This window comes from Balaenoptera borealis, assembly GCF_965194805.1.
Source record: "Balaenoptera borealis genome assembly, contig: HAP1_SCAFFOLD_1609, whole genome shotgun sequence".
NCBI lineage: Eukaryota > Metazoa > Chordata > Mammalia > Artiodactyla > Balaenopteridae > Balaenoptera > Balaenoptera borealis.
In genome coordinates this window covers 70,895-97,058 of record NW_028122626.1, presented here as the reverse complement: position 1 = coordinate 97,058, position 26,164 = coordinate 70,895, and the positions used below count along the sequence as shown (strand labels likewise).

Here is a 26,164-nt window from a genome sequence, read left to right as displayed (position 1 = left end):
CCATTGTACATAAGGACCACCACTTCTTTATCCATTTATCTCTTTTCTGGGATATTTGAGGTGTCATGAAGTGGAGGTTCTTGTCAACAGAGCAGCCCTAAACTTTGGGGTGCCTGTGTCTTGCTGATTTTTAGTTTTCCCAATTTATATGCCCATGAGTGGAAGTGCCCTATGCGCTCTAAGCTGTGTTTTTTCGATGTTTCAGGACACACCGTACACTTCTCCAGAGTGGCTGTTGGCTATTTACCTCCCGCCCATCAGCGTAGCAAGGCTCCCATTTCTCCATGGCCTGTTCTGCATTTCTGGTTTTGACACTTTTTTCCGCATGGCCCTTTTGACCGATGGGAAGCGAGACTTCTTTGTAGCGCTGATTTGCCTTTCCAGGTTGCTTGTTTGGCCAAAAAGGGCGTATGCGTTTTTTCCTGAATATATTCAGGAAAAAACGCATACGCCCTTTTTGGCCAAGGGCATCATTGTCGACGTTTTGCCGCTTTTCATGTGCTTTAAAGGCGATTCGAATCGACCTCCTGAAATCTGTTTCCTGCAATTCTGCCTTGCTTTCAGATCCTCTTCGTTGCCTTCCCTCAATATATTTGTGGACGAGAGTTATCATTTATAACTCTGCAGGTTTGTGAATTGCAGTGCCCCTGAGCTCCATTTTTCAACTCGCTTTTTTGGGAGCTGGCCGCAAAAGCGCAGGATTGCCTCAGGCCCTCTTCTGCTTCCGGGCGGCAGGCTGAGCCTGTGGTTAATTCTTCTTCCTGATGGGAAAATAGAGTGACCTGTGCCTGTCCCAACACCTAGAGCTAGTCTCTCATTGGCTCCCCCTCTTCCCGTTCATCCTCAGGACAAATTGCAAGCTGTACGGAACGGGAGGTTAAAGGTGCTGATTCTCCAAGGAGGGAGATTGCTAGTAAAGCGGCTGGAATGGCGAACCCGAGCACAAGGAGATGAGAAATGAGGTGCGTTTTAGAAACCTTTCCCGATCACACGGTGTACCACCTTCTGGGTTCCTCATGCATGTTTTCGAGGTAGGAAGATGCCCTTGAACCTGGAGATTTGGGACCCATGGGATGGGTAACAGGCAGTATTACTTTAAAGGCTCTGCGTTTGCTCCCCCAACCTCACCAAACCTCTCAGCCCCGAGAGTGTCCACCCTTATGTCTGATCCAGCTGCGGGTCTAGATATGGTCAATCCAGGTTGCATCACAGCCCCTGAACGAATTTTGTAAGAATTTCTCTCTCTTTCACTGTCTTTGTTTCACGGGTTTTTAAAAGTAATTTATTTTTATAATGGGGTTTAGCTGCTTTTCACGGCTGTGTTTCTGCCGCTTTACACCCACTTGACTCACTTCCAGAGAGATATCAATACATAGGTTTTAAGATTCTTACTAGTCAGATATATTCTTGTGCGGTGAATAGGGGGTGTGGAGTCCAGTTCACTGAGCAAGGAGTAGTTCTTTCTATTACATATTGGGTTTATGGAACGGTATCTGAGCTCATTTGAAACCCTTGTTTTATGCATCACCCCACCCCACCTTTCCCGTTAAGCAGCCATAGTGTGTTTTGTAAACGTGTGACTCTGTTCTGTTTTGTAATTCAGTTCAAGTGTAGCGGTTTTTACATTCCCTCTATAAGTGATAGCTTATGATAAGTGTCTTTTTCTGTGTGACTTATTTCACTTAGAATCGTCGTAGCTAAAGCCACTCATCATGCTGCTACTAGCCTTATGACATTGATTTCATGGCTGAGTGATATTCCATTGTACATAAGGACCACCACTTCTTTATCCATTTTTCTCTTTCCTGGGATATTTGAGGTGTCATGAAGTGGAGGTTCTTGTCAACAGAGCAGCCCTAAACTTTGGGGTGCCTGTGTCTTGCTGATTTTTAGTTTTCCCAATTTATACGCCCATGAGTGGAAGTGCCCTATGCGCTCTAAGCTGTGTTTTTTCGATGTTTCAGGACACACCGTACACTTCTCCAGAGTGGCTGTTGGCAATTTACATCCCGCCCATCAGCGTAGCAAGGCTCCCATTTCTCCATGGCCTGTCCTGCATTTCTGGTTTTGACACTTTTTTCCGCATGGCCCTTTTGACCGATGGGAAGCGAGACTTCTTTGTAGCGCTGATTTGCCTTTCCAGGTTGCTTGGTTGGCCAAAAAGGGCGTATGCGTTTTTTCCTGAATATATTCAGGAAAAAACGCATACGCCCTTTTTGGCCAAGGGCATCATTGTCGACGTTTTGCCGCTTTTCATGTGCTTTAAAGGCGATTCGAATCGACCTCCTGAAATCTGTTTCCTGCAATTCTGCCTTGCTTTCAGATCCTCTTCGTTGCCTTCCCTCAATATATTTGTGGACGAGAGTTATCATTTATAACTCTGCAGGTTTGTGAATTGCAGTGCCCCTGAGCTCCATTTTTCAACTCGCTTTTTTGGGAGCTGGCCGCAAAAGCGCAGGATTGCCTCAGGCCCTCTTCTGCTTCCGGGCGGCAGGCTGAGCCTGTGGTTAATTATTCTTCCTGATGGGAAAATAGAGTGACCTGTGCCTGTCCCAACACCTAGAGCTAGTCTCTCATTGGCTCCCCCTCTTCCCGTTCATCCTCAGGACAAATTGCAAGCTGTACGGAACGGGAGGTTAAAGGTGCTGATTCTCCAAGGAGGGAGATTGCTAGTCAAGCGGCTGGAATGGCGAACCCGAGCACAAGGAGATGAGAAATGAGGTGCGTTTTAGAAACCTTTCCCGATCACACGGTGTAGCACCTTCTGGGTTTCTCATGCATGTTTTCGAGGTAGGAAGATGCCCTTGAACCTGGAGATTTGGGACCCATGGGATGGGTAACAGGCAGTATTACTTTAAAGGCTCTGCGTTTGCTCCCCCAACCTCACCAAACCTCTCAGCCCCGAGAGTGTCCACCCTTATGTCTCACCCACTGTGGGTCTAGATATGGTCAATCCAGGTTGCATCACAGCCCCTGAACGAATTTTGTAAGAATGTCTCTCTCTTTCTCTGTCTTTGTTTCACGGGTTTTTAAAAGTAATTTATTTTTATAATGGGGTTTAGCTGCTTTTCACGGCTGTGTTTCTGCCGCTTTACACCCACTTGACTCACTTCCAGAGAGATATCAATACATAGGTTTTAAGATTCTTACTAGTCAGATATATTCTTGTGCGGTGAATAGGGGGTGTGGAGTCCAGTTCACTGAGCAAGGAGTAGGTCTTTCTATTACATATTGGGTTTATGGAACGGTATCTGAGCTCATTTGAAACCCTTGTTTTATGCATCACCCCACCCCACCTTTCCCGTTAAGCAGCCATAGTGTGTTTTGTAAACGTGTGACTCTGTTCTGTTTTGTAATTCAGTTCAAGTGTAGCGGTTTTTACATTCCCTCTATAAGTGATAGCTTATGATAAGTGTCTTTTTCTGTGTGACTTATTTCACTTAGAATCGTCGTAGCTAAAGCCACTCATCATGCTGCTACTAGCCTTATGACATTGATTTCATGGCTGAGTGATATTCCATTGTACATAAGGACCACCACTTCTTTATCCATTTTTCTCTTTCCTGGGATATTTGAGGTGTCATGAAGTGGAGGTTCTTGTCAACAGAGCAGCCCTAAACTTTGGGGTGCCTGTGTCTTGCTGATTTTTAGTTTTCCCAATTTATATGCCCATGAGTGGAAGTGCCCTATGCGCTCTAAGCTGTGTTTTTTCGATGTTTCAGGACACACCGTACCCTTCTCCAGAGTGGCTGTTGGCAATTTACATCCCGCCCATCAGCGTAGCAAGGCTCCCATTTCTCCATGGCCTGTTCTGCATTTCTGGTTTTGACACTTTTTTCCGCATGGCCCTTTTGACCGATGGGAAGCGAGACTTCTTTGTAGCGCTGATTTGCCTTTCCAGGTTGCTTGGTTGGCCAAAAACGGCGTATGCGTTTTTTCCTGAATATATTCAGGAAAAAACGCATACGCCCTTTTTGGCCAAGGGCATCATTGTCGACGTTTTGCCGCTTTTCATGTGCTTTAAAGGCGATTCGAATCGACCTCCTGAAATCTGTTTCCTGCAATTCTGCCTTGCTTTCAAATCCTCTTCGTTGCCTTCCCTCAATATATTTGTGGACGAGAGTTATCATTTATAACTCTGCAGGTTTGTGAATTGCAGTGCCCCTGAGCTCCATTTTTCAACTCGCTTTTTTGGGAGCTGGCCGCAAAAGCGCAGGATTGCCTCAGGCCCTCTTCTGCTTCCGGGCGGCAGGCTGAGCCTGTGGTTAATTCTTCTTCCTGATGGGAAAATAGAGTGACCTGTGCCTGTCCCAACACCTAGAGCTAGTCTCTCATTGGCTCCCCCTCTTCCCGTTCATCCTCAGGACAAATTGCAAGCTGTACGGAACGGGAGGTTAAAGGTGCTGATTCTCCAAGGAGGGAGATTGCTAGTAAAGCGGCTGGAATGGCGAACCCGAGCACAAGGAGATGAGAAATGAGGTGCGTTTTAGAAACCTTTCCCGATCACACGGTGTACCACCTTCTGGGTTCCTCATGCATGTTTTCGAGGTAGGAAGATGCCCTTGAACCTGGAGATTTGGGACCCATGGGATGGGTAACAGGCAGTATTACTTTAAAGGCTCTGCGTTTGCTCCCCCAACCTCACCAAACCTCTCAGCCCCGAGAGTGTCCACCCTTATGTCTGATCCAGCTGCGGGTCTAGATATGGTCAATCCAGGTTGCATCACAGCCCCTGAACGAATTTTGTAAGAATTTCTCTCTCTTTCACTGTCTTTGTTTCACGGGTTTTTAAAAGTAATTTATTTTTATAATGGGGTTTAGCTGCTTTTCACGGCTGTGTTTCTGCCGCTTTACACCCACTTGACTCACTTCCAGATAGATATCAATACATAGGTTTTAAGAATCTTACTAGTCAGATATATTCTTGTGCGGTGAATAGGGGGTGTGGAGTCCAGTTCACTGAGCAAGGAGTAGTTCTTTCTATTACATATTGGGTTTATGGAACGGTATCTGAGCTCATTTGAAACCCTTGTTTTATGCATCACCCCACCCCACCTTTCCCGTTAAGCAGCCATAGTGTGTTTTGTAAACGTGTGACTCTGTTCTGTTTTGTAATTCAGTTCAAGTGTAGCGGTTTTTACATTCCCTCTATAAGTGATAGCTTATGATAAGTGTCTTTTTCTGTGTGACTTATTTCACTTAGAATCGTCGTAGCTAAAGCCACTCATCATGCTGCTACTAGCCTTATGACATTGATTTCATGGCTGAGTGATATTCCATTGTACATAAGGACCACCACTTCTTTATCCATTTTTCTCTTTCCTGGGATATTTGAGGTGTCATGAAGTGGAGGTTCTTGTCAACAGAGCAGCCCTAAACTTTGGGGTGCCTGTGTCTTGCTGATTTTTAGTTTTCCCAATTTATACGCCCATGAGTGGAAGTGCCCTATGCGCTCTAAGCTGTGTTTTTTCCAAAATTTCTCTTTCAGATTTTTCATCATTAGTGTATAGGAATGCAAGAGATTTCTGTGCATTAATTTTGTATCCTGCAACTTTACCATATTCATTAATTAGCTCTAGCAAAAAAAAAAAGGAAGAAAGAAAAAAGAAAAAGAAAACTTCGGAACTTCACTGGTGGTCCAGTGGTTAAGACCTCGCCTTCCAATGCAGGGAGTGCAGGTTCGATCCCTGGTCGGGGAGCTAAGATCCCACATGCCTCACAGCCAAAAAACCGAAAACTTAAAACAGAAGCAGTATTGTAACAAATTCAGTAAAGACTTTAAAAATGGTCCACATCAAAAAAATCTTAAAAAAAAACACAAACTTTAAAAATATAACAAATAAACAATTTGAGTAGGCCTGTCTATTAAGGAAATTTTATCAATAATTAATAACCTTCCATGGGCTTCCCTGGTGGCGCAGGGGTTGAGAGTCTGCCTGCTGGTGCAGGGGACGCAGGTTTGAGCCCTGGTCTGGGAAGATCCCACGTGCCGCGGAGCAACTGAGCCTGTGTGCCACAACTATTGAGCTTGTGCTGTAGAGCCCGCGAGCCACAGCTACTGAGCCTGCACGCCACAACTACTGAGCCTGTGTGCCACAACTGCTGAGGCCCACACGCCTAGAGCCCATGCTCCACAACAAGGGAAGCCACCGCGATGAGAAGCCCATGCACTGCAACAAAGAGTGGCCCCCGCTCGCGGCAACTAGAGAAAGCCAATGTGCAGCAACAAAGACCCAACACAGCCAAAAATAAATAAATAAAAATTAAAAGAAAAAAACCTTCTAAAACACAAGTTACCAGGGCGAGATGGATTTACTGGTGAATTCTACCAAACATTTAAGGAAGAGATAACAGTTTTCTACAGTCTCTTCCAGATGATAGAAACAGAGGGAATACTTCCTAACTCCTTTTCTAAGACCAGCATTCAGCGTTAACCTACCTAGTAACAAAACCAGACAGAGACATTACAAGAAAAGTACAGTATCTCTCATGAACAGAGATGTAAAAATCCTCAACAAAATATTAGCAAATTGAATTCAACAATGTATAAAAAGAATTATACACCATGATGAAGTGACATTTTTCCCAGGTATGCAAGGCTAGTTTAACATTTGAAAATCAATTAATGTAATCCACCACATCAGTAAGCTAAAGAAGAAAAAAGCACATGATCATATCAATAGATGCAGAAAAAGCATTTGATAAAATCTAATACTCATTCATAATAAAAACCCTCAATAAACTAGGAATAGAGGAGAATTTCCTAAACTTGATATAGGATGTCTACAAAAGCCCTACAGCTAACATCATACTTAAAACTTTCTTGCTAAGATCAGGAACAAGGCAAGGATGTCCTCTGTCACCACTCCTTTTCAACATCATACTAGAAGTCCTAGCTAATGCAATAAGGCAAGAAAAGGAAATAAGAGGTATACAGGCTGGGAAGGAAGAAATAAAACCTTTGTTCACAGAACACATGGTCATCTGTGTAGAAGAAATGAAAGAATCAACAAAAAAACTCCTGGAACTGGTAAACTATTATAGCAAGGTTACAGAATACAGGGTTAATATACAAAAGTCAAGCACCTTCCTATATATTCGCAATGAACAAGTGGAATTTGAAATTGAAGATATATTAGCGTCCCCCAAAATGAAATGCTTATATAGCTAACAAAATATGTACAAGATCTGTATGAGGAAAGCTACAAAATTCTGATAAAAGAAAGCAAGCCATGTTTATTGGTAGGAAGACTCAATATTGTCAAAATATCGGTGCTTCCCAACTTTATTTTTAGATTCAGTGCAATCTCCATCAAAATCTCAGCAAGTTTTTTAATGGATATTGAAAAACTGATTCTAAAATTTATGTGGAGGCAAAAGACCTAGAATAGCCGACTCAGTATTGAAGGAGAAGATCAAAGTTAGAGAACTGGCACTACCCAACTTCAAGACTTAATTGGCAAAAGAATAGACATGGAGATCAATGGAACAGAATAGAGAACGCAGAAATAAACCCACATAAATGTGATCAACTGATTTTTCACAAAGGGACAAAAGTCGTACGATGGAGCAAGGATAGTCTTTTCAACAAATTGTGCTGGAACAACTGGACATCCACATGCAAAAAAAAAAAGAATCTAGGCACATACTTTACACCCTTCACAAAAACTAACTCAAAAATGGATCACAGACCTACTGTCTAAAATGCAAAACTATAAAACTAGAAGAAAATATAGGAGAAAACCTAGATGACCTTGGGTACGGTGATGACTTTTTAGATACAACGCCAAAGAAGACAGTCTGTGAAAGAAAGAATTGATAAGGTGGACTTCATTAAAAATTTAAAATTCAGCTTTATGAAAAGCAATGTCAAGAGAATGAGAAGAGAAGCCAGAGACTGGGAGAAGATATTTACAAAATATATGATAAAGGGCTGTTGTCCAAAATACACATTGTTAAAAATTTAATATTGTTAAAAAATTGTTAAAATTTCACAATAAGAAATAAACAACCTGATTTAAAAAATGGGCCAAAGATCTGAACTGTCACCTCCTAAAAAAAATAGATGGCAAATAAACACATGAAAAGATGCTCGGTATCATATGTCCTCAGGGAAATGCAAATTAAGACAACAGTGAGAGGGAATTCCATGGCGGTCCAGCAGTTAAGACTCCGAGCTTTCACTGCTGAGGGCTCCGGTTCTATCCCTGGTCGGGGAACTAAGATCCCACAAGCTGTGAGGCGTGGCCAAAAACAAAAAACAAAAATCAAAACCGAAATACCATTACACAGCCATCAGAATGACCGAACTCAGAGCACTGACAGCACCAGGTGCTGGTGAGGCTGTGGGGCAACGGAAACTCTCATCAGTGATGGTGGGGATGCCGCATGGTGCAGCCACTTTGGAGGACAGCTGGGCAGTTTCTAACGAAACCAAACGTACTCTTACCTTAGGCTTCAGCAATCATACTTCTTGCTGTTTACCCAGGGCGGTAAAATCTTATGTCTACATAAAAACCTGCACATAGATGTTTCTAGCAGCTTTAGTCATAATTTATTCAAAACCTGAAAGCAACCGAGATGGCCTTCAGGAGATACAACCAGACAGTGGAATGCTATTTGGTGCTAAAAAGAAGTGAACTGTCGAGCCGTGAAAAGACATGGAAGAAACTTAACTGCATATGACGAAGTGAGAGGAGCCAATCTGAAGAGGCTACAAAACCGTATGATTCCAACTATACGACATTCTGGAAAAGGCAAAACTATGGAGACAGTGAAAAGATCAGTGGTTGCCAGGAGTTGGGGGGAGGAGGGATGAATGGGGGGAGCACAGGATTTTTAGGGCAGTGACAATACTCTATGTGACACCACAATGATGGGTAAAGCCCACATCCATAGAATGTACACCACCAAGGGTGAACCCCAGTGTAAACTGTGGATTCTGGGTGATAATGATGGGCCCATGTGGGTTCATCAGTTGTGGTAAACGGACCACCCTGGCGCGGAATGTCAATAGTGGGGAAGTGGGGGGCAGGGGAAATTCAGGAAATCTCTGTACCTTGCACTCAGTTTTGCTGTGAACCTAAAACTGCTCTAAAATATGAAGTCTGTATTAAGAAACATATACAACAGCAGATGAGCAGTGTATTCCCACAGGGGAAGCAAGAGTGGCCGCGTTAGAGACGGTGTCCTGAAACTCTCAGGAGCGCCGCAGCGGAGTCAGGCAGAGCAGCCCAGGGCTGGGCTCACGCCACGGCACCGGCAGGCGAGCGGAGGGACGGTGCGGCCTGCCCACAGCACTCTCATTAGGTGTCCACTGCTGCTGTGACAAAGTAGTGCAAACCGAGGGCCTTAAAGCAACCCAGAATTATTCTCTTACAGTTCTGGAGGCCAGAATCGCGAAATGGGTCTCGCTGGGTTAAAATCAGGGTGTCGGCAGGGCTTCGTTCTTCCCAGAGGCCCTGAGGGAGAGCCCTTCTCTGGCCTTTTCCAGCTTCCAGAGGCCACCTTGCCCTTGCATTTTCAAGCCAGCAATGCCAGTGGAGGCCTCCTCACCTCACACTGCTTGACTCTCTTTCCTGCCTCTGTCTTCCATTTACAAGGACCCTTGTGATTACAATGGGTCCAACCAGATAATCCAGGACCATCTCTCCATCTCAAGGTTAGCTGGCTAACAACCTTAATTCCATCTGCAACCCTGGTTCCCCCTTGCCAGGTAATGTAATATATTCACAGGTTCGTGGGATTAGGGCATGGACCTGTAAAGGGGACCGTTACACACCATAGGAATCTACTGAGCAGTAAAAAGGAACAGACTATCAAGCCAGGCAATGATGCGGGTGAACCTCACACACATTATCCTGAGGGAGAGAAGCCAGGCACCGGAGAACACCTACTATCTTATTAATCGGGAGGGCCAGAACCAACTATGTTTGTGATCCATTGCTGCATCGCAAACTACCCCAAAACTTGGTGGCTCAGTCTAACACACATTTATTATCTCAGGCTTTCTGTGGCTCAGGGACCTGTGCACGGCTGGGCTGGCTTCTCTGCTCCGGGGCCTCACGGGGACTTCTGTCCGGGTGGAGGCTGGGCTGCAATCATCCCAAGGCTCTGAGCTCTGAGCTCCGAGCTCGTTGCACATGGCTGCTGTCAGGATTTGGTTCCTGGCTGGTCCTAGGCCAGAGGCCACCCTCAGTCCCTGCCACGTGGGCTCCTGGATATGGCAGCTTGCGTGCAAGCCAGAAAGCCAGCGGAGAGAGTCTCCTAGCAAGACGGAAGTCAGGATCCTCTGTAACCTGGTCACAGAAGTGACGTGCTGCCCGCACTCCACTGTTGAGAGCAAGTCGCTGAGTTCAGCCTGCGTTCAAGGTGTGAGCATCTCGGAGAAGCCAAAATGAATGCAGACTTCAGCCCATCAGGTGCCTTTGGCTGGGGCAGGGGAGGGAGGAGACCGAGGGGCACGAGGAAGTTTGGGGGTGTGAAAAGGCCCTGTACTTTGATTATGCTGGTCCTTACACGGCGTGTACATTTGTCTAGCCCCGCCGTACACACAAAATGGTACATTTCTGATACGTAAAATTAAACCGCAACCACAAAATATTATTTGGTGAATTCAGGACCTTTTAAGGCTGACTTGGCCAGTCGCCTCTGTACATTGACTGGGCGCGTCAGGTCGCAGGACGAGCGGACAGGGCATCATATATTCTCTGTCAGGGAGGACTGTCAAGGGTACCGCGCGTGAGGAGTCGCGTGCGACCCTGAGGGCGAACACCTCCTTGAATTGCACGCTGGCTCCCTGACTTCCTCCCTCAGGTCCCAGCCCTCTCCCTGCTGTGAGCTGGTTGAGACGCTCACTCCCTGGGCCCTCCACTGAGGGCCAAGGAGAGCCCAGACCGGGAAGACGGGCCCGAGACACACAAGAGACACAGGACAGGCCGAGGTAAGGACAGAGCCTGAGCGCCAGGGTCAGTTCTGTGTCTCCAGACAGGGCAGAGGTGATGGGACCAGAGAGAAGCCAAGCGGAGGTGCTCCAGCCAGAGGGAACCTGAGCCCCTCCCCGTTCTGCCATAGTGACCGCAGGAGCAGAAAAGAGAAATTAAGCCTCAGTCCCTTCCTGGAAACCACGCAAACCTTCCTCCAAGAAGGACCAGCCCAACCAGGAAGTCAGAAAATGCGCAGGAAGGAGTCCAGCAGGACCCCAGACAGTGTCGCTGGAGGTGAGGGTCAGTGTTGCGGTAGCTGGGGCCACCAGGACGAGGCCAGCCACACCCAGCAGAAAGCACTTGCCCATGCCGGCCTCGGCTGAGCCACACGCCGTGTAGGCTGAGTCTTGGCACCCACGCGAGGCACCTGCAGCCCATGACTGCCGCTCAGACGTGGAAACAAGACTCCATGGCCCGGCGGAGACCAGCTGGCATGTCAGCCTCCAGCCCAGGCTCCATCCCGACACTCAATCAAAGCGACACAACTCACCTTAGGTCCCGGGACTGGATGTGCACTGACTTCCAGCTCTGAAGAGAAGCAAACAAAAACTGTCATCGGGGGCTTCCCTGGTGGCGCAGTGGTTGAGAATCCGCCTGCCAATGCAGGGGATGCGGGTTCGAGCCCTGGTCTGGGAAGATCCCACATGCTGCATAGCAACTAAGCCCGTGTGCCACAACTACTGAGCCTGCACGTCTGGAGCCTGTGCTCCGCAACAAGAGAGGCCGCGATAATGAGAGGCCCGCGCACCGCGATGAAGAGTGGCCCCCGCTTGCCACAACTAGAGAAAGTCCTCGCACAGAAACGAAGACCCAACACAGCCAAAAATAAATAAATAAATTAATTAATAGATAATTAAAAAAAAAAAACTGTCATCGGAAACATGAGAAAAAACATTCATGAAGGGGATGAGTTTGAGAAATCCTAGTAAACGTAGACACTGTGAGAATTAGGGGAACGTCTTAATTCCTCTCTTGAGAGGCTTCACCCCCGCCGGGGAAAGAGCCGTCAGGCACAGGGAAGCCCACCGGGGTTAAGAGCATGACGAGGACTGAACACGGCGACAATCAGGCGGACAAAGCGGGCAGTAGGCTGGGGCAGCTACCAGAGCTCCAAGGAGAAGAACAGGTGGCACTGCGGGAGAAAGGGCAGGGCACGGAGACGCCTGCAGGTGCCGAGTGGGAGGAATTCCAGGCGCCAACAGACGGAAGGCAGGAGAGGCAAAAGCCAGTGCACCGGCAGGTGAAAACCGCTCTGGGCTGAACCCAAGGCCCCGGTGCAGGGAGAGGAGCTCCCACTGGACACCTCCACGGGGGTAAGAACGAGAAGAAAAAGCTAGGATGCTGGAGCAGACAAGGAAAACAAACAAAACCTAGGTCCTATGAAGGAACCAGAGCCAAGCGTGTGTCATTCGTTGCCTCCAGAATCCTAATGCCAGGGTCTAGGCGAGCACGGCTCTCAAGTTTGAGGGGTGAGAAGGGTCTCTTCATTTTTTTTCTTTTTTATTGTGGCAAAATCCACGTAAAATTTACCATCGTAACCATTTTTAACTGTGTGGTTCTGTGGTATTAAGTACATTCACAGTGTTGTGCAGCCGTCACCTCCATCCATCCCCGTGACTCTTTATTTTGTAAAACTGCAGCTCTGTCCCCACTAAACACTGACTCCTCTCCCCCTCCCCAGCCCCTGGCTCCCACCATCTACTTTCTGTCTCTGTGGACATGACTGCTATAGGGCCCTCATGTAAGTGGAATCGTACAGTATCTGTCCTTCTGTGTCTGGCGTAGTTCACTGGGCATAATGTCCTCAAGGTCCATCCGTGTTGTTGCAGGTGTCAGAATGTCCTTTTTTTGTCAAGGCTGAATAATATTCCATTGTGTGTGTAGATCACATTTTGTCTCTCCATTCATCTGTTGTTGGACACTGGGATGCTTCCATGTTTTAACAGTTGTGCATAATGCTGCTGTGAACATGGGTGTACAAATATTTAAGACCCTGCTTTCAGTCCTTTGCGGGTATATGCCCAGAAGTGGAATTGCTGAATCATATGGTAACTGTAGTTTTAACTTTTTGAGGAACTGTTTTTCAATGTGAAAAGGCCCTATACCTTGATTATGCTGGTCCTTACACAGCATGTACATTTGTGAAGCCGCATCAAATGGTATACATAAAATGGGTACATTTCTGATATGTAACTTAAACCTCGATAACAAAATATTATTTGGTGAACTTAGGAGTATTTTGAAGATCTGTCATTAGGTGGGTTAATGTTTATAATGTTTATAATTGTTATATCTTCTAGCTGTATTGAACCTTTTATTAATATATAATTTATTAATATATAATGTTCTTCCTTGTCTCTTGTAGCCTTTTATGATTTAAAGTCTGTCTGATATTAACATGGCCACTCCTGCTATCTTTTGGTTATATTTGCATGGAATACCTTTTTCATCCTTTGACTTTTGACCTGCTTGTATCTTTGGATTGTGAGTCTCTGATAGGCAGCGTCTAGTTGGGTCATGTGTTTTGACCCATTCTACCAATCTCTGTCTTCTGATTAGAGAGTTTAATCCATTTACATTTAAAGAAATTACTAATATGGAGGGACTGACTTCTGTCATCATGCTATATCAACCTTTATAGCTCTTTTTTTAAAATCTCTCATTTCCTGCATTACTGTCATCTTTTGTGTTTTTTTTGTTTTTTTGTTTGTTTTTTTGTTTGTTTTTGTTTTGGTTTTTTTTGTTTTTTTGATTTTTTTTGTAGTGAAATAGTTACATTCCTGTCTCATTTCCTTTGGTGTATGTTTTATAGCTCTTTTCTTTGTGGTTGCCATGGGGATACATTTACTAACCTAAAGTTATAAATAACCCTCAAATTTGAATCTATATCAGCTTAACTTGAATAACATACAAAAACTGCTCCTTTACAGCTCCGTCCCTACCCCTTTTGGTTGCTGATGTCTTCATACATTGTGTGCCCCAAACATAAACTAATAATTCTTTAAATGCATTAGTCTCTTAAATTATGTAGAAAACAAGATTTGGAGTTACAAACCAACAAGTTTCAGTAATATTAGTTTTTACACTACTGATTTTTCTTCTTTAAATGTATTAGTCTTATAAATCACATAAATAACAGAAAGTACAGTTACAAGCCATTGTTACCATAATACTGGCTTTTGTACTTGCTCATGTATTTACCTTTACTGAGATTTTTATTTCTCCGTGTGGCTTCAAGTTACTATCAGTAGCCTTTCATTTCACCTGGCAGGACTCCTCTGGGCATTTCTTGCAGGACAGCTCTAGTGGTCACCAACTCCCTCAGCTTTTGTTCATCTGGGAATGTCTTGATTTCTCCACTTTTAAAGGACCCTTTTGCCAGATGTAGGATTCATGGTTGACTTTTTTTTTTTTCCTTTGAACACTTTGAATATATTGGCCTTCTGTCTTCTGGCCTCCACAGTTTCTAATGAGAAATGTGCTGAAAATCTTAGTGAAGATCCTTTGTATGTGGTGATTTGCTTCTCTCTTGCTGCTTTCAAGATTCTTTGGCTTTTGATTATCCTGTGATAGTTTGTTATAATGTGTCTCAGTGTAGGTCTCTTTGACTTCCTCATACTTGCATTTCCTTGCGTTTCTTGGATGTTTATATTCATCCAGTTTGGAAACTTGTCAGCCATTACTTCTTCAGATATATTCTCCGCCTCTTTCTCTCTCTTCTCTTTCTGCGACCCGCACAATGCATATATTGGTCCTCTTGTTGTCCTACAGGTTCCTTAGGCTTTGTTTGCTTTTCTTCAGTCTTTTCCTTTCTGTTCCTCAGCCTCCATAGTTTCCATTGTCCTCTTTTCAAGATCACTGATTGTTTTTTCTCCCTGCTCAGATTTGCCTTTGAATCCCTGTAGTGAATTATTTATTTCAATTATTGTGTTTTTTAGCTCCAGGTTTTCTTTTCTGATTTCTTGTTAAGCTTTCTACTTCTTTGTGGATATTTCCATTTTGTTCACACATCATTTTCTTGACTTCCTCCACATCTTCTTTTAGTTCTTTGAGCACCTTTTAACACAGTTTTTTAAAAGTCTTTGTGGTATACCTGCCATCATGTTTTTTTAAGGAACAGTTTGTTTGTTTCTCCTGTAAATGGGCCATACTTTCTCATTTCTATGTGTGCCTTGTGAACTTTTGGTAAACCCTGAATATTTGAGTCTAATAATGTGTTAACTCTGGAAATCACATTCTGTCTCTTCCCCAGAGTTTTCTGTTTATTGTTGCCATTGTTTATTGGTTTTGTTTTTTTTTTGATTGTTGTATGCTATCTTTGTGCTGAGAATCAGCCTGAGGTGTAAACTTAAGGTCTCAGGTCTTTTCTGAGACTTTCCCTTGTCTTGTGTGACCCCTTTCTAATTTTCCTCCCATATATGTTGCTTTTTAACGCCTTTGTCCTTTAATGTCTGGCTCTCGAAAGGGTAAAGGAGCAAAAAATGAAGTGGGTGCGGGGATATTTCCAGTCCTTTAACTGCCCTGGAAGTCAGGTCAACCAGAGGGAATCAGAAGCAGCAATCAGTGATCAAAGCACAGATCCTGAGATTTGGAGGGCAGGGTCTTTTTCGCGCACCCTGGTTCCTGCGAGCGGTGTGCAAGGTGCTCCAGGAACAACACCTGCACAGATGCTGCCACAGGGATGGAGGTGGGGGATAGGTAGCTGTTACTGTGCTCAGTGCTGAAATGGACAGAAATGAACACGGTTTTACATCAGAGTCTTCCCCTAGAAGCTGCAAGCCTCAGCAGACTCCAGAGTTACAGAAGAACTCCGTCACATTTCTACCAGTGCAACAGTGGTCTGGATGGGGAGGTAGACGCCTGGGGCTTCCTACTCTCCCATCTTCCCCTACTTCAAAATATGTTATCTTTGTTCTTTTTGCTGCTGTTTCTGCAGGAATATGGTAACTCCTTCTCTTTTGCATAGTCTTTGAATGACCTTTATTCACATTTGGTTGTGCTTGCTTTTCTCTCTCTCTCTCTTTAATACCAGTTCAGTAAACTTTCTGAGTATATGCCCCCAGGTATCTATGAAGGGATTCTCTTTCTTGTTACCTCCTAAAAAACCTATTATAACGTCTCCAGTTCAGCCCAGGGGCTCTAAGAAAATTTCAAACACATAAACATATACAAAAGTAGAGAGGCGGGACTTCCCTGGAGGTCCAGTGGTTGAGACTTCGCCTCCCAGTGCAGGGGGTGCGGGTTCGATCCCTGGTCAGGGAATTAAGATCCCACATGCCTCGGGGCCAAAAATCCAAAATGTAAAAACAGAAGCAATATTTTAACAAATTCAATAAAGACTTTAAAAATGGTCCACATCAAAAAAAAAACTTCAAAAGTAGAGAGGCTGGTACAATGAGTCTCCAGGATCCCATCAGCAGCTTCACCAGTGACCAACTTGTAGCCAATCTCCCTTCACCTAGACCCCACCCACTTCCCTATGTCCCATATTATTTTTATAAATTTATTTATTTATATATTTATTTTTGGCTGTATTAGGTCTTCATTGCTGCACGCGGGCTTTCTCTAGTTGCGGTGAGCAGGGGTTACTCTTTGTTGTGGTGCACGGGCTTCTCATTGCGGTGGCTTCTCTTGTTGCGGAGCATAGGCTCTAGGCGCATGGGCTTCAGTAGCTGTGGCATGTGGGCTCTAGAGCACAGGCGCAGTAGTTGTGGTGCATGGGCTTTGTTGCTCCACGGCATGTGGGATCTTCCCAGACCAGGGATCAAACCCATGTCCCCTGCATTGGCAGACAGTTTCTTAACCACTGTACCACCAGGGAAGTCCCCCCCCCATATTATTTTGAAGCAAATTCCAGGCGTTGTATCATTTAATCTTTAACTATTTCAATAGATACTTCTAAAAAGATGAGGGCTCTTTAAATTAAACACAATACCATCATAGCATTAAAAAAGTAATCCTTAATATTGAATATTCAAAATCCATAAACGGAGTTTTTCAATCATTAATTTGAATGAGAATCTAAATAAGATCAATACTCTGCAATCAGTTGTATCTTTAAGTCCCTTTCAACCCATAGGTTCCCTCCCTGTGTGATCACTTTTCCAGTGGCAAAATGCTCCTCAGATGCTGTGCATTGGATTCCCCCAGGGATCTTGCTTTTTTTTTAAAATTTTAGTATTTTTTAAAATTGAAGTATAGTTGATTTACAATGTTGTGTTAATTTCTGCTTCACAGCAAAGTGATTCCGCCACACAAATATATATATATATATATATTTTAAAAAAATATTTCTTTCCATTATGGTTTATCACAGGATACTGAACATAGTTCCCTGTGCTCTACAGCAGGACCTTGTTGTGTATCCATTCTGTATATAGTAGCTTAGATCTGCTAACCCCACACTCCCACTCCACCCCTCCCTCAACCTCCTCCCCCTTGACAAGCACAAGTCTTTTATCTCCGTAGCCTGTTTCTGTTTCGTAGATAGGATCATTTGGGGCATATTTTAGATTGCACATATAAATGATGTCATATATTTGTCTTTCTCTTTCTGACTTACTTCACTTTGTAGGATAATCTCTAGTTGCATCCATGTTGCTGCAAATGGCATTATTTCATTCTTTTTTTTTTTTTTTTTTTTTTTTACTTTTTGGCCGCACCCTGTGGCATGTGGGATCTTAGTTCCCCGACCAGGGATTGAACCCGTGCCCCCTGCATTGGAAGCACGGAGTCTTAACCACTGAACTGCCAGGGAAGTCCTGTTACATTCTTTTTTATGGCCGAGTAGTATTCTATTGTATATATGCACCACATCTTCTTTATCCATTCGTCTGTCAGTGGACACTTAGGTTGTTTCCATGTCTTCGCTATTGTGACTAGTGCTGCTGTGAACGTGGGGGTGCATGTATCTCTTTGGATTAGACTTTTGTCTGGATATATGCCCAGGAGTGGGATTGCTGGGTCACATGGTAGCTCTGTTTTTAGCTTTCTGAGGATCCTCCATACTGTTCTGCACAGTGGCCGCAGCAGCTTGCATTCCTGCCCACACTGTAGGAGGGTTCCCGGGGATCTTGTTAAGTGAAGTCTCTAGTTGGGCAGGTCCTGGGTGGGGCCTGGACCCTGCGTTTCTGACAGATGTGCTGGTGATGTGCACGCTGGTCTGAGAGGACCGACGCTGAGCAGTGTGGCCCTCATGCCCTGCATTTCCTGAGTCTTTTCTCCTTTCCCAGTGGGATCTGGTGGAAGAGAAAAGCCTGTGACCCAGCAATTTGACATTTAAAGAGAACTAGTGGGGAAAAGGTACCTTTTTATCCCAATTACCTGGCGAAGAAATAGAACAACAAAATTACCCCCCGGCCCCCAACCTGGTCCATGTAGGTCCAGAGGTGCCAGCTGCAGGGTCACTCATGGGTCCAGGCACTGGACGTAGAGGAAGCTTTACAAAACAGGCTAGAACCGAGTGCAATCTTGTACCCTTAGGAGATGCATCCCTGACCCCAAACACACCCGCCCTTGTGGTGGGCACTCAGGGTTGGGGGGTGGGTCTGGCCTCTGTTATTGTCCCGGGCAACCTGTGTGCACCCCACAAGGGCCCGCGGGGAGGGTATGTGTGAGTTGCGTGTGGCCTCTCAGGCCATCCGCCTCTGAGAGCTCAGGAGAGCTGGCCAGACTGGGTCAGGATCCCTCATGCTCAGGCTTCTGGCCTCAGCCCCACAGCCATGGGGCTGCAGCCTGGGGGGGCATTGGGAGGCTGAGGCCCATAACTCTGTGGCGGTGCATGTGACAGACCGGTGGCCCCCAGTGGGCAAAGGAACAGCAGCCCATGGCACTTGGCCTATAAACGAGAAAATGTCAGTAGGTTCCATCAACCAATGGGCAGAGCCACAAAATCACCGTAGGGGAAAGGGGCACCTCTAGGCCTCCCGGCACTGCTGGCTGAGTGGCCAATGCGCTGCTCACTCTGGCCGGGACTTGCATGCAGCTGCCCATGCGGAATGGCCCCTCGACAGCCCTAAGAGCCAGGATTCCTGCTCCAGAAACCCCAACGTACAATGGTCAGTGTCTGCCATGATTGTGAAAGATTTAAAAAAAATTTTAATATATTATTTCATGTAAAAGTTGATTGTTGCTATCCTATTCCTAAGAGAATTGAAAACATGTCCTCACAAAACCCTGTCCTGTCAATGTCCATAGCAGCATTATTCCCAAGAGCCAAAAGGTGGAAACTACCCAGATGTCCAGTGATGAATGAATCCATCAGCAAAGTGTGGTCTCTCCACACAATGCACTATTGCAGTCATAAATGGACCAAGTGGTCACAGAAAGGAATGAAGCTCTGATACGCGCTACAACACGGACAGACCTGAAAACATTATGCTGAATGAAAGAGCCAGACACAAAGGGACAAATGTCGTGTGGCTCCATGTTAATGAGATATCCAGGAGACAAAGTACGGGAGACAGAAGAGTGGGAGTGACCGCCTGGGTTTCTCTCCAGGTGGTGAAAATGTTCTAAAATTAGATTATGGTGATGGTTGTGCACCTTTGCAACTCTACTAAAAACAACTGAATTGTACACTTGAAAAGAATTTTATGGTGAATTATACACCTCAATAAGGCTGGTTTTTGTTTTCGTTTTTTTTAGTGTGGATTGTTAAAGATCTTACCTTTTCCTCCTGCATCTCACCAGCGCCTCTGACCCTGGGCCTCACCCAGCCCTCAGCATGCGGCAGAGGCCAGCAGGCTCAGAGAGGTGCTGGTCCCCCATGCAGGGACCGGGAGGTCAGCCAGCTGAAGCAGTGGATCGCCGCGCTGATGATGTCCATCGCCAAGGAGGAGGAGAAAGCCGCGGAGCTGGAGCTCAAAGCCCGCATCTTCCATTTTGGCGAGTACAAGGGTGATCAGGAGGTAGGGCCCCTGGATGGACAGAGGGCTGCCCGTGGGCGGTGGTGGGCAGAGGGCACGTGGCCACAGGCCAGGGTGGGAGGGTGGGGGCATTCATGGGCACCTGCTGGGAGGGGGCCCAGTGCCCAGAGCTTGGACGGTGGGAGAGCGGGGCCCCGGGGACGTGGTGCTCTGGGGCTGCCGTGGCCCCTTGCCACCGTCCAGCCTCTGGGCCTGACCCAGGGGCGCCACTGCACAAGGCCGCTGGCCCTGAACCGGAGCCAGCCATGTATTCACACCCCGTGACAGGCAGCTCCCCGACACGCCTCCTCTATCCCTTGCTTCCTTCAATGACTACATCAGCTTCTTAAACACACACAGTGTGTCTGGAAGTGACCCTGCCGGGAGGAAGGCAGGCACATCCCCAGCCAGGCTGGGAGGGTGAGGGAGTTCTGAGGGCACAGAGGCCAGGGATGTGTCCTGGGACCGGGAATGGGCACACCCCTCCTGACAGCATGCCCGGCGCCCAGGCTGTGGACCTGGCTTCCTAGTTCATTCAAATTCCTGTTGAATGCCTACTGTGTGCCAGGCACCGGGCCAGGCGCATGGGATGCCCCGAGAGCAGGCCAGGCGTCCGCGCCTCCTGCAGACTAGTGGGCGCTGGCTGTGCCCTGGGCCTGCTGTTCCTCTTGTAACCACCCCGTGGGACAGGGGTGTTGAGTTTTCTGAATGCCAGGACAGGCTGAGAGAGGGGAGTCCGCCTGCCCAGGGCTACACAGAAAGCAGGTCACAGAACGTGGTCCTGGGGAAGCTGAGGTCAGCGCGGGGGCAGAACAAGGAGGGCTCCTGGAATAGGGGACTGGGCCTCAGTGGGCACCCCGAGGCCCAGGCGTGAGCCCCAGTAGGTGCCGGGACTCAGGATCTGGCTGACCACAAGAGGGCCAAGGGGTCAGGCACTCTGGCCAAGAGAAGTCTAGGCGTCCATTTCTGCTCCGCCCCCCCGCTTCCCGAGCCCCTCTGCCTGGCGGGCAGGGCCCTGGGAGGTCAACCAAGCCGCAGTGAGAGCCCAGGCCCGCGTGGCCACACTGGAGGGGGCCTCCCGCCTCACAGGACGAGCTGCTGGAGAGTCTGACCCGCAAGGTGCTGGACGTGTACCGGCACTGTGTCGGCAGCCAGCAGGAGTCCAGCCTGGGCACCGTGAAGATGCTGGCCGCCATCGAGCGCCAGCTGGACGAGCTGCTCGAGAACCTGGAGCGGGTGCCCCAGGCGAGGCTCGAGCAGGCCGAGAAAGCCAAGGAGAAGGAGCGCCGTCTGAGGTGAGGTCCCGCAGGTCCCGCAGCTGTCTCTCGGCGGGAGGGCCCGGGGTGCGAGGGACCCTCACACCGCTGCCCCGGCTCTGGGCGGGCCCTGAGGACAGAGGCCGGACGCGGCCCTGCCCGCGGAGCTCCCGAACCAGGGGCAGGACCTGGTGCTGCATGCTGAGGGAGGGGAGCCGGGGTCTGGGGACGTCTGGGGGCGTCTGGGGGTCCAGACGGGGCAGCACACTCAGCCCGATGGAGAAAGTCCCTCTTGGGGGCGTGTGGTGGCGTCAGGGGGCCTGGGAGCCAAAGTGAGGGTGCGGCCAGCTGGCCTCGCCTCCGAGGACAAGGGACGGTGACAGGCGCTTTGCTGGCTGGACCGGAGGGGGAGGGGCTGCACTGCCAGAGCCCGGGGTGGGGGGCGGTGGAGGGGGAAGGGGCTGGCTCGGGAGCAGCTGAGGGGAGCCGAGGTCAGCAGGGGATGCCCGGCTCCGAAGGGAGGCCCGTGGAGCTCCCCACAGGCCCAGTGGGGTGCAGGCCAGTCCGTGGCCACCTGGCTCACTCGGTCCTAGCAGAGCCCTGAGACACGGTCACCTGCAAACAGCCCTGTCTCTGCCACATGCACAAGGGCTCTTCCCGCCTGTCCCTGGACCCTGCTTGAGCAGGCACTGGACAAAGGTTTGCCGGCCACAAGTACAGAGGAGGACACGGGGCTCTAGAGCCTGCTGGGGCCTGGGCCTTCAAGGGTGGCGATGGGCGAGGGGATCTGTGACCAGGGATGAGGAGCTAGGAAGTCGGGTCTCCCGGGGGGATGAGCCCAGAGCCGCGACCCGCGAGGAACAAGGGTCAGAAGCTAGGCCCTGATCCCTGGCAGGGAGGTGGGGGGAGTGGGCAGTTTTCTCCGAAGATGGAGGGCTGTGGCCTGAGGGCCGCGTGGGAGGGAGCTGGTGACTCGGTGGCCTTCCCTGGGCCTCTAGTGATGAATCCCTGTCTTGCTGCCACCCAGACTCCGGGAGGAGCAGCTAAAGCTGCAGAAGCAACTGCAGGAGGAGCGTCTGCAGCGGGCACAGGCCCGGGCCCAGGCCGAGGTCAAGAGGAAGGTGGGCAAGGTGGCCCTGAGGAGGCGCGGGGGCCTGGGAGGGGTGATGGCTGCAGCCCCCCTGGCTCGCCCCTTTTGCAGATGCTCTTGCTGAGGCCCTGGTGGGGGGGGGGAGATGGGCCAGCAGAGCGGGGTCAGGGCGGAGCAAGTTCTCCCGTTCCGGGCCCGCCGCCCCAGCTGCCCCTCCGGACCTGCTTCCTCCGGGTGTCCTCCCAGCCCCGCCCGGCTGCGGGCCCTCCGCCCAGAGCGCTGGCGCCCACAGCTCAGCCCCCGCCCGGGGTCCCACCTAGTTCCAGCCAGGCCGCAGGGCAAGATCATCACCCCTCAGCAAGGCCCCCCAACCGCTGCGTCCTCTGCCACAGCAGATGGGCTGGAGCAGCCTCTGGCCTCGGGCCCTGGCGTCAGGATGCGTGGTCCCTAAAGCAGGCCTGAGCCTGAACACGGCCCGCAGGACACGAGGACACTGCGGGGTCTCCCGCGATCCTTGCGGCAGGAGACGCGGGCCCTGCAGCCTGGCGTTTCCGCTGACTTTCCAGGGTCCCCCCTTCTCATCCCGGGGGGCAGGCCCGGTCTAGGCTGGGTAGACTTCCTCCCCGAGCGCTCACAGCGGCCCCAGCCCGCCCGCTGAGCGCGAGTGGCCGCGCGTGACCAGGGGGGCTGGCACGGGCCCCGGGCTCGCAGGCTCACGGCGTCGCCCTCCGCAGAGGGGCAGGAGGCTGGTGTGCCGCTCGCGGCCGCCCGCCCTGAAGAGCAAGGAGGAGTCCGCGCCCGAGCTGGCGGTCAAGGGCACGCGGGAGCAGCTGTTCTTCTTCACGTAGCGCCCGGCCGCCTGCCGGCTAAGGAGCAGCAGAGGCGGCGGCGCTGGCGCGACAGGATGCGGCGGGGCTGGCGCCGTGCCCCCCGCTCCCGCGCTGCCCCTCAGCCTCGCGCGAAATAAAAGCTGTGTCGCTCTGGTACCTCGAGGCCTGTTTCAGGAGGCAGACGCTATGGCAAAATGTCAGTCTCCCTTCAGTCGTCATTTAAATCAGCAGATAATGAGAGAGCAGCCCGTTTTGCATGTCAGTTCAATTAGCTGCTGAGACAGAGAGCTCCTTCCTGAGGTGAGGCTTGGGATAAAGCCCAGCTCCACCCTGAGGTGAGGTGGGGACAAAACCCAGCTCCACAGTGGGGTGAGGGTGGGATCAACCCCAGAACCAGCTGAGATGAGATGTGAGATCAACCCCGGTTCCACCTTGAGGTGAGACTTGGGATCAACCCTACCTCTACCCTGTTGTGAAATGTGGGATAAACCTTAGCTCCAACCTGAGGTGAGGTGTGGGATCAATTCCGTTTCCACCTGAGGTGAGGTGTGGGATCAATTCCGTTTCCACCTGAGGTGAGGTGTGGGATCAATTCCGTTTCCACCTGAGGTGAGGTGTGGGATCAATTCCGTTTCCACCTGAGGTGAGGTGTGGGATCAATTCCGTTTCCACCTGAGGTGAGGTGTGGGATCAATTCCGTTTCCACCTGAGGTGAGGTGTGGGATCAATTCCGTTTCCACCTGAGGTGAGGTGTGGGATCAATTCCGTTTCCACCTGAGGTGAGGTGTGGGATCAATTCCGTTTCCACCTGAGGTGAGGTGTGGGATCAATTCCGTTTCCACCTGAGGTGAGGTGTGGGATCAATTCCGTTTCCACCTGAGGTGAGCTGTGGGATCAATTCCGTTTCCACCTGAGGTGAGCTGTGGGATCAATTCCATTTCCACCTGAGGTGAGGTGTGGGATTAACTGGAGTTCCACCCTGAGATGAGATGTGGGATCAACCTGAGTCCCCATGGAGTTGAGGTGTGAGAATAATCCGAGTTCTATGTGAGATGAGTGTGGTGAGATTAAACCCTGTTCTACCTGAGGTGATGTGGAGGATCATCTCTAGCTCCAGCCTGAGGTGAGGTGTAGGATCCAACCCAGTTCCACCGTGAGGTGAGGTGGGGATAAACCCTAGCTCCACAGTGGGGTAAGGGGTGGGATCAACCCCAGCTCCACACTGAGGTGAGGGGTGGGATCGATCACAGCACCACTGTGTGGTGAGGTGTGGCATTAACTCCAGCTCCATTCAGAGGAAAAGAGGGGCATCAATCCCAGTTCCACCTGAGGTAAGGCATGGAATCAACTCAAGTTCCACCCTAGGGTGAGGTGGGGGACCACCTGCAGCTCCATCCTGAGGTGAGGTGTTGGGTCGAAGGCTGTTCCACCCTAACTTGAGGTGTGGGATCAGCCAAGCCTTTCACCGTGGTGAGGTGTGGAAGCAGCCCAGCTTGAACCTGAGTTCAGGTGTGGGATCCACACAAGCTCCACCCTGGATGGAGGTGTGGGATGAACCCCTGTTCTACTTGAGGTGAGGTGTGGGATTAACCCCACTTCAACCCTGAGGTGTGGTGTGGGATCAACTACAATTCGATCCGGAGGTGACGTGTGGCGTCAAATCCAATTCCAACCTGAGGTGAGATGTGGGATCAACCCTAGTCCCCACGGAGTTGAGGTGTGAGAACAACCCCGGTTATATCTAGGTGAGATGTGGGATTGACCCCAGTTCTTCCTGATGTGTGTTGTGAGATTAAACCCTGTTCTACCTGAGCTGATGCAGAGGATCATCTTCAGCTCCAACCTCAGGTGAGGTGTGGGATCAACTCCCTTTCCACCTTGAGGTGAGGTGTGGGATCAGTCCCCTCTCTCTGTGAGGTGAGGTACGGAATCCACCCCATTTCTCCCCTGATATGAGATGTAGGATCCACCCCAGCTGCACCCAATTTGACATGTGGAATCAACCCCAGTTCCACACTGATATGAGATGTGCAATCAGCCCTAGCTCCCCACTGAGTGAGGTGTGGGAACAACCCAATTCTCCCTGAGGTGAGGTGTCGAATCAACCCAGATTCCACCCTGAGGGGAGATGTGGGATCAGCCACAGCTCTGCCATGTGGTGAGGTGTGGGATTAACTCCAGCTCCCTTGGAGGTGAGGCTTTGCATCAACCCCAGCACCGTCCTGAGTTGAGGTGTGAAGTCAACCCCAGTTCCACCTGAGGCGAGATGTGAGATCAGCCAGAGTTCTACTTGGGGTGAGATGAGTTAAACCTCAGTCCTACCTGAGGTGAGGTGTGGCATCAACTCCAGTTCCACCTTGACTTGAGGTGTGGGATGAACCCCAGTTCTACCTTGGGGAGAGGTGTTGCACCAGCTCCAGCTCCACCTTCAGGTGATAGGTGGGATAAACCCAGTCCCACCTTGATGTGAGGTCTGTGGTCAATCCAGCTTCACTCTGGGTGAGGTGTGGGATCAACCCCATTTTCATTCTGGAGTGATTTATGAGATCACCCCAGGTCTATCTGTATGTGAGACCTGGTTCATTAGCCCAGAGTGATTGGGCAAGAATTGTCTGTTGGATGGAGAAGAATGAATATACATAGAGTATTTATTGCAGACAGTGAGTGTGCCTGGATTGAATGTTGAATTAAAAAGTTTTCTTTCTAAAGAGTAAAAATTGGATTTTGCAAAATAAGTGTATCTGAGAAGTTGGTTATTTGCACACATCATCTGTAAATAGTGGTTTTTAAATGCACACAGTGAGGGTGCAAGTAGGTATATCTGAATGGTATTGAGTGAGTCATAAGGCGTGAAGGCTGGATTGCACAGAGTTTGGGTGGAAATAGTGGCTGTTGAATAAGTCCTGAGACTCCCTCTGGCAGGGTGTCCTCGGTGGGTGGGGATGGGTGGGGACCATGAAGACACGGGGTGGGGTCAGATCTTAGAAGAGCTTCCAAACAGCTCTGTCCCTGTTCCTTCCCTGTCCAGGAAAGGGAACCCCCAGCGCATTGAGTGGAGAATCAGTAGGAGGGAAGAGGTCTCTGGGTCACAAATAGG

At 49.0% G+C, this 26,164-nt stretch overlaps 1 protein-coding gene across 1 annotated transcript; it reads left to right on the top strand.

The window, feature by feature from the left end:
• The first annotated feature begins 5,522 nt into the window (after positions 1–5,522).
• LOC309622134 (cilia- and flagella-associated protein 100-like) lies at positions 5,523–23,223 on the top strand. The gene is made up of 6 exons (XM_082409288.1): positions 5,523–10,421; positions 10,816–10,942; positions 19,759–19,894; positions 20,981–21,186; positions 22,175–22,268; positions 22,972–23,223. The coding sequence occupies exons 1-6, from the start codon at positions 10,397–10,399 to the stop codon at positions 23,083–23,085; spliced, it is 702 nt and encodes a 233-aa protein (XP_082265414.1). The 5' UTR covers positions 5,523–10,396; the 3' UTR covers positions 23,086–23,223.
• Positions 23,224–26,164: the final 2,941 nt, after the last annotated feature.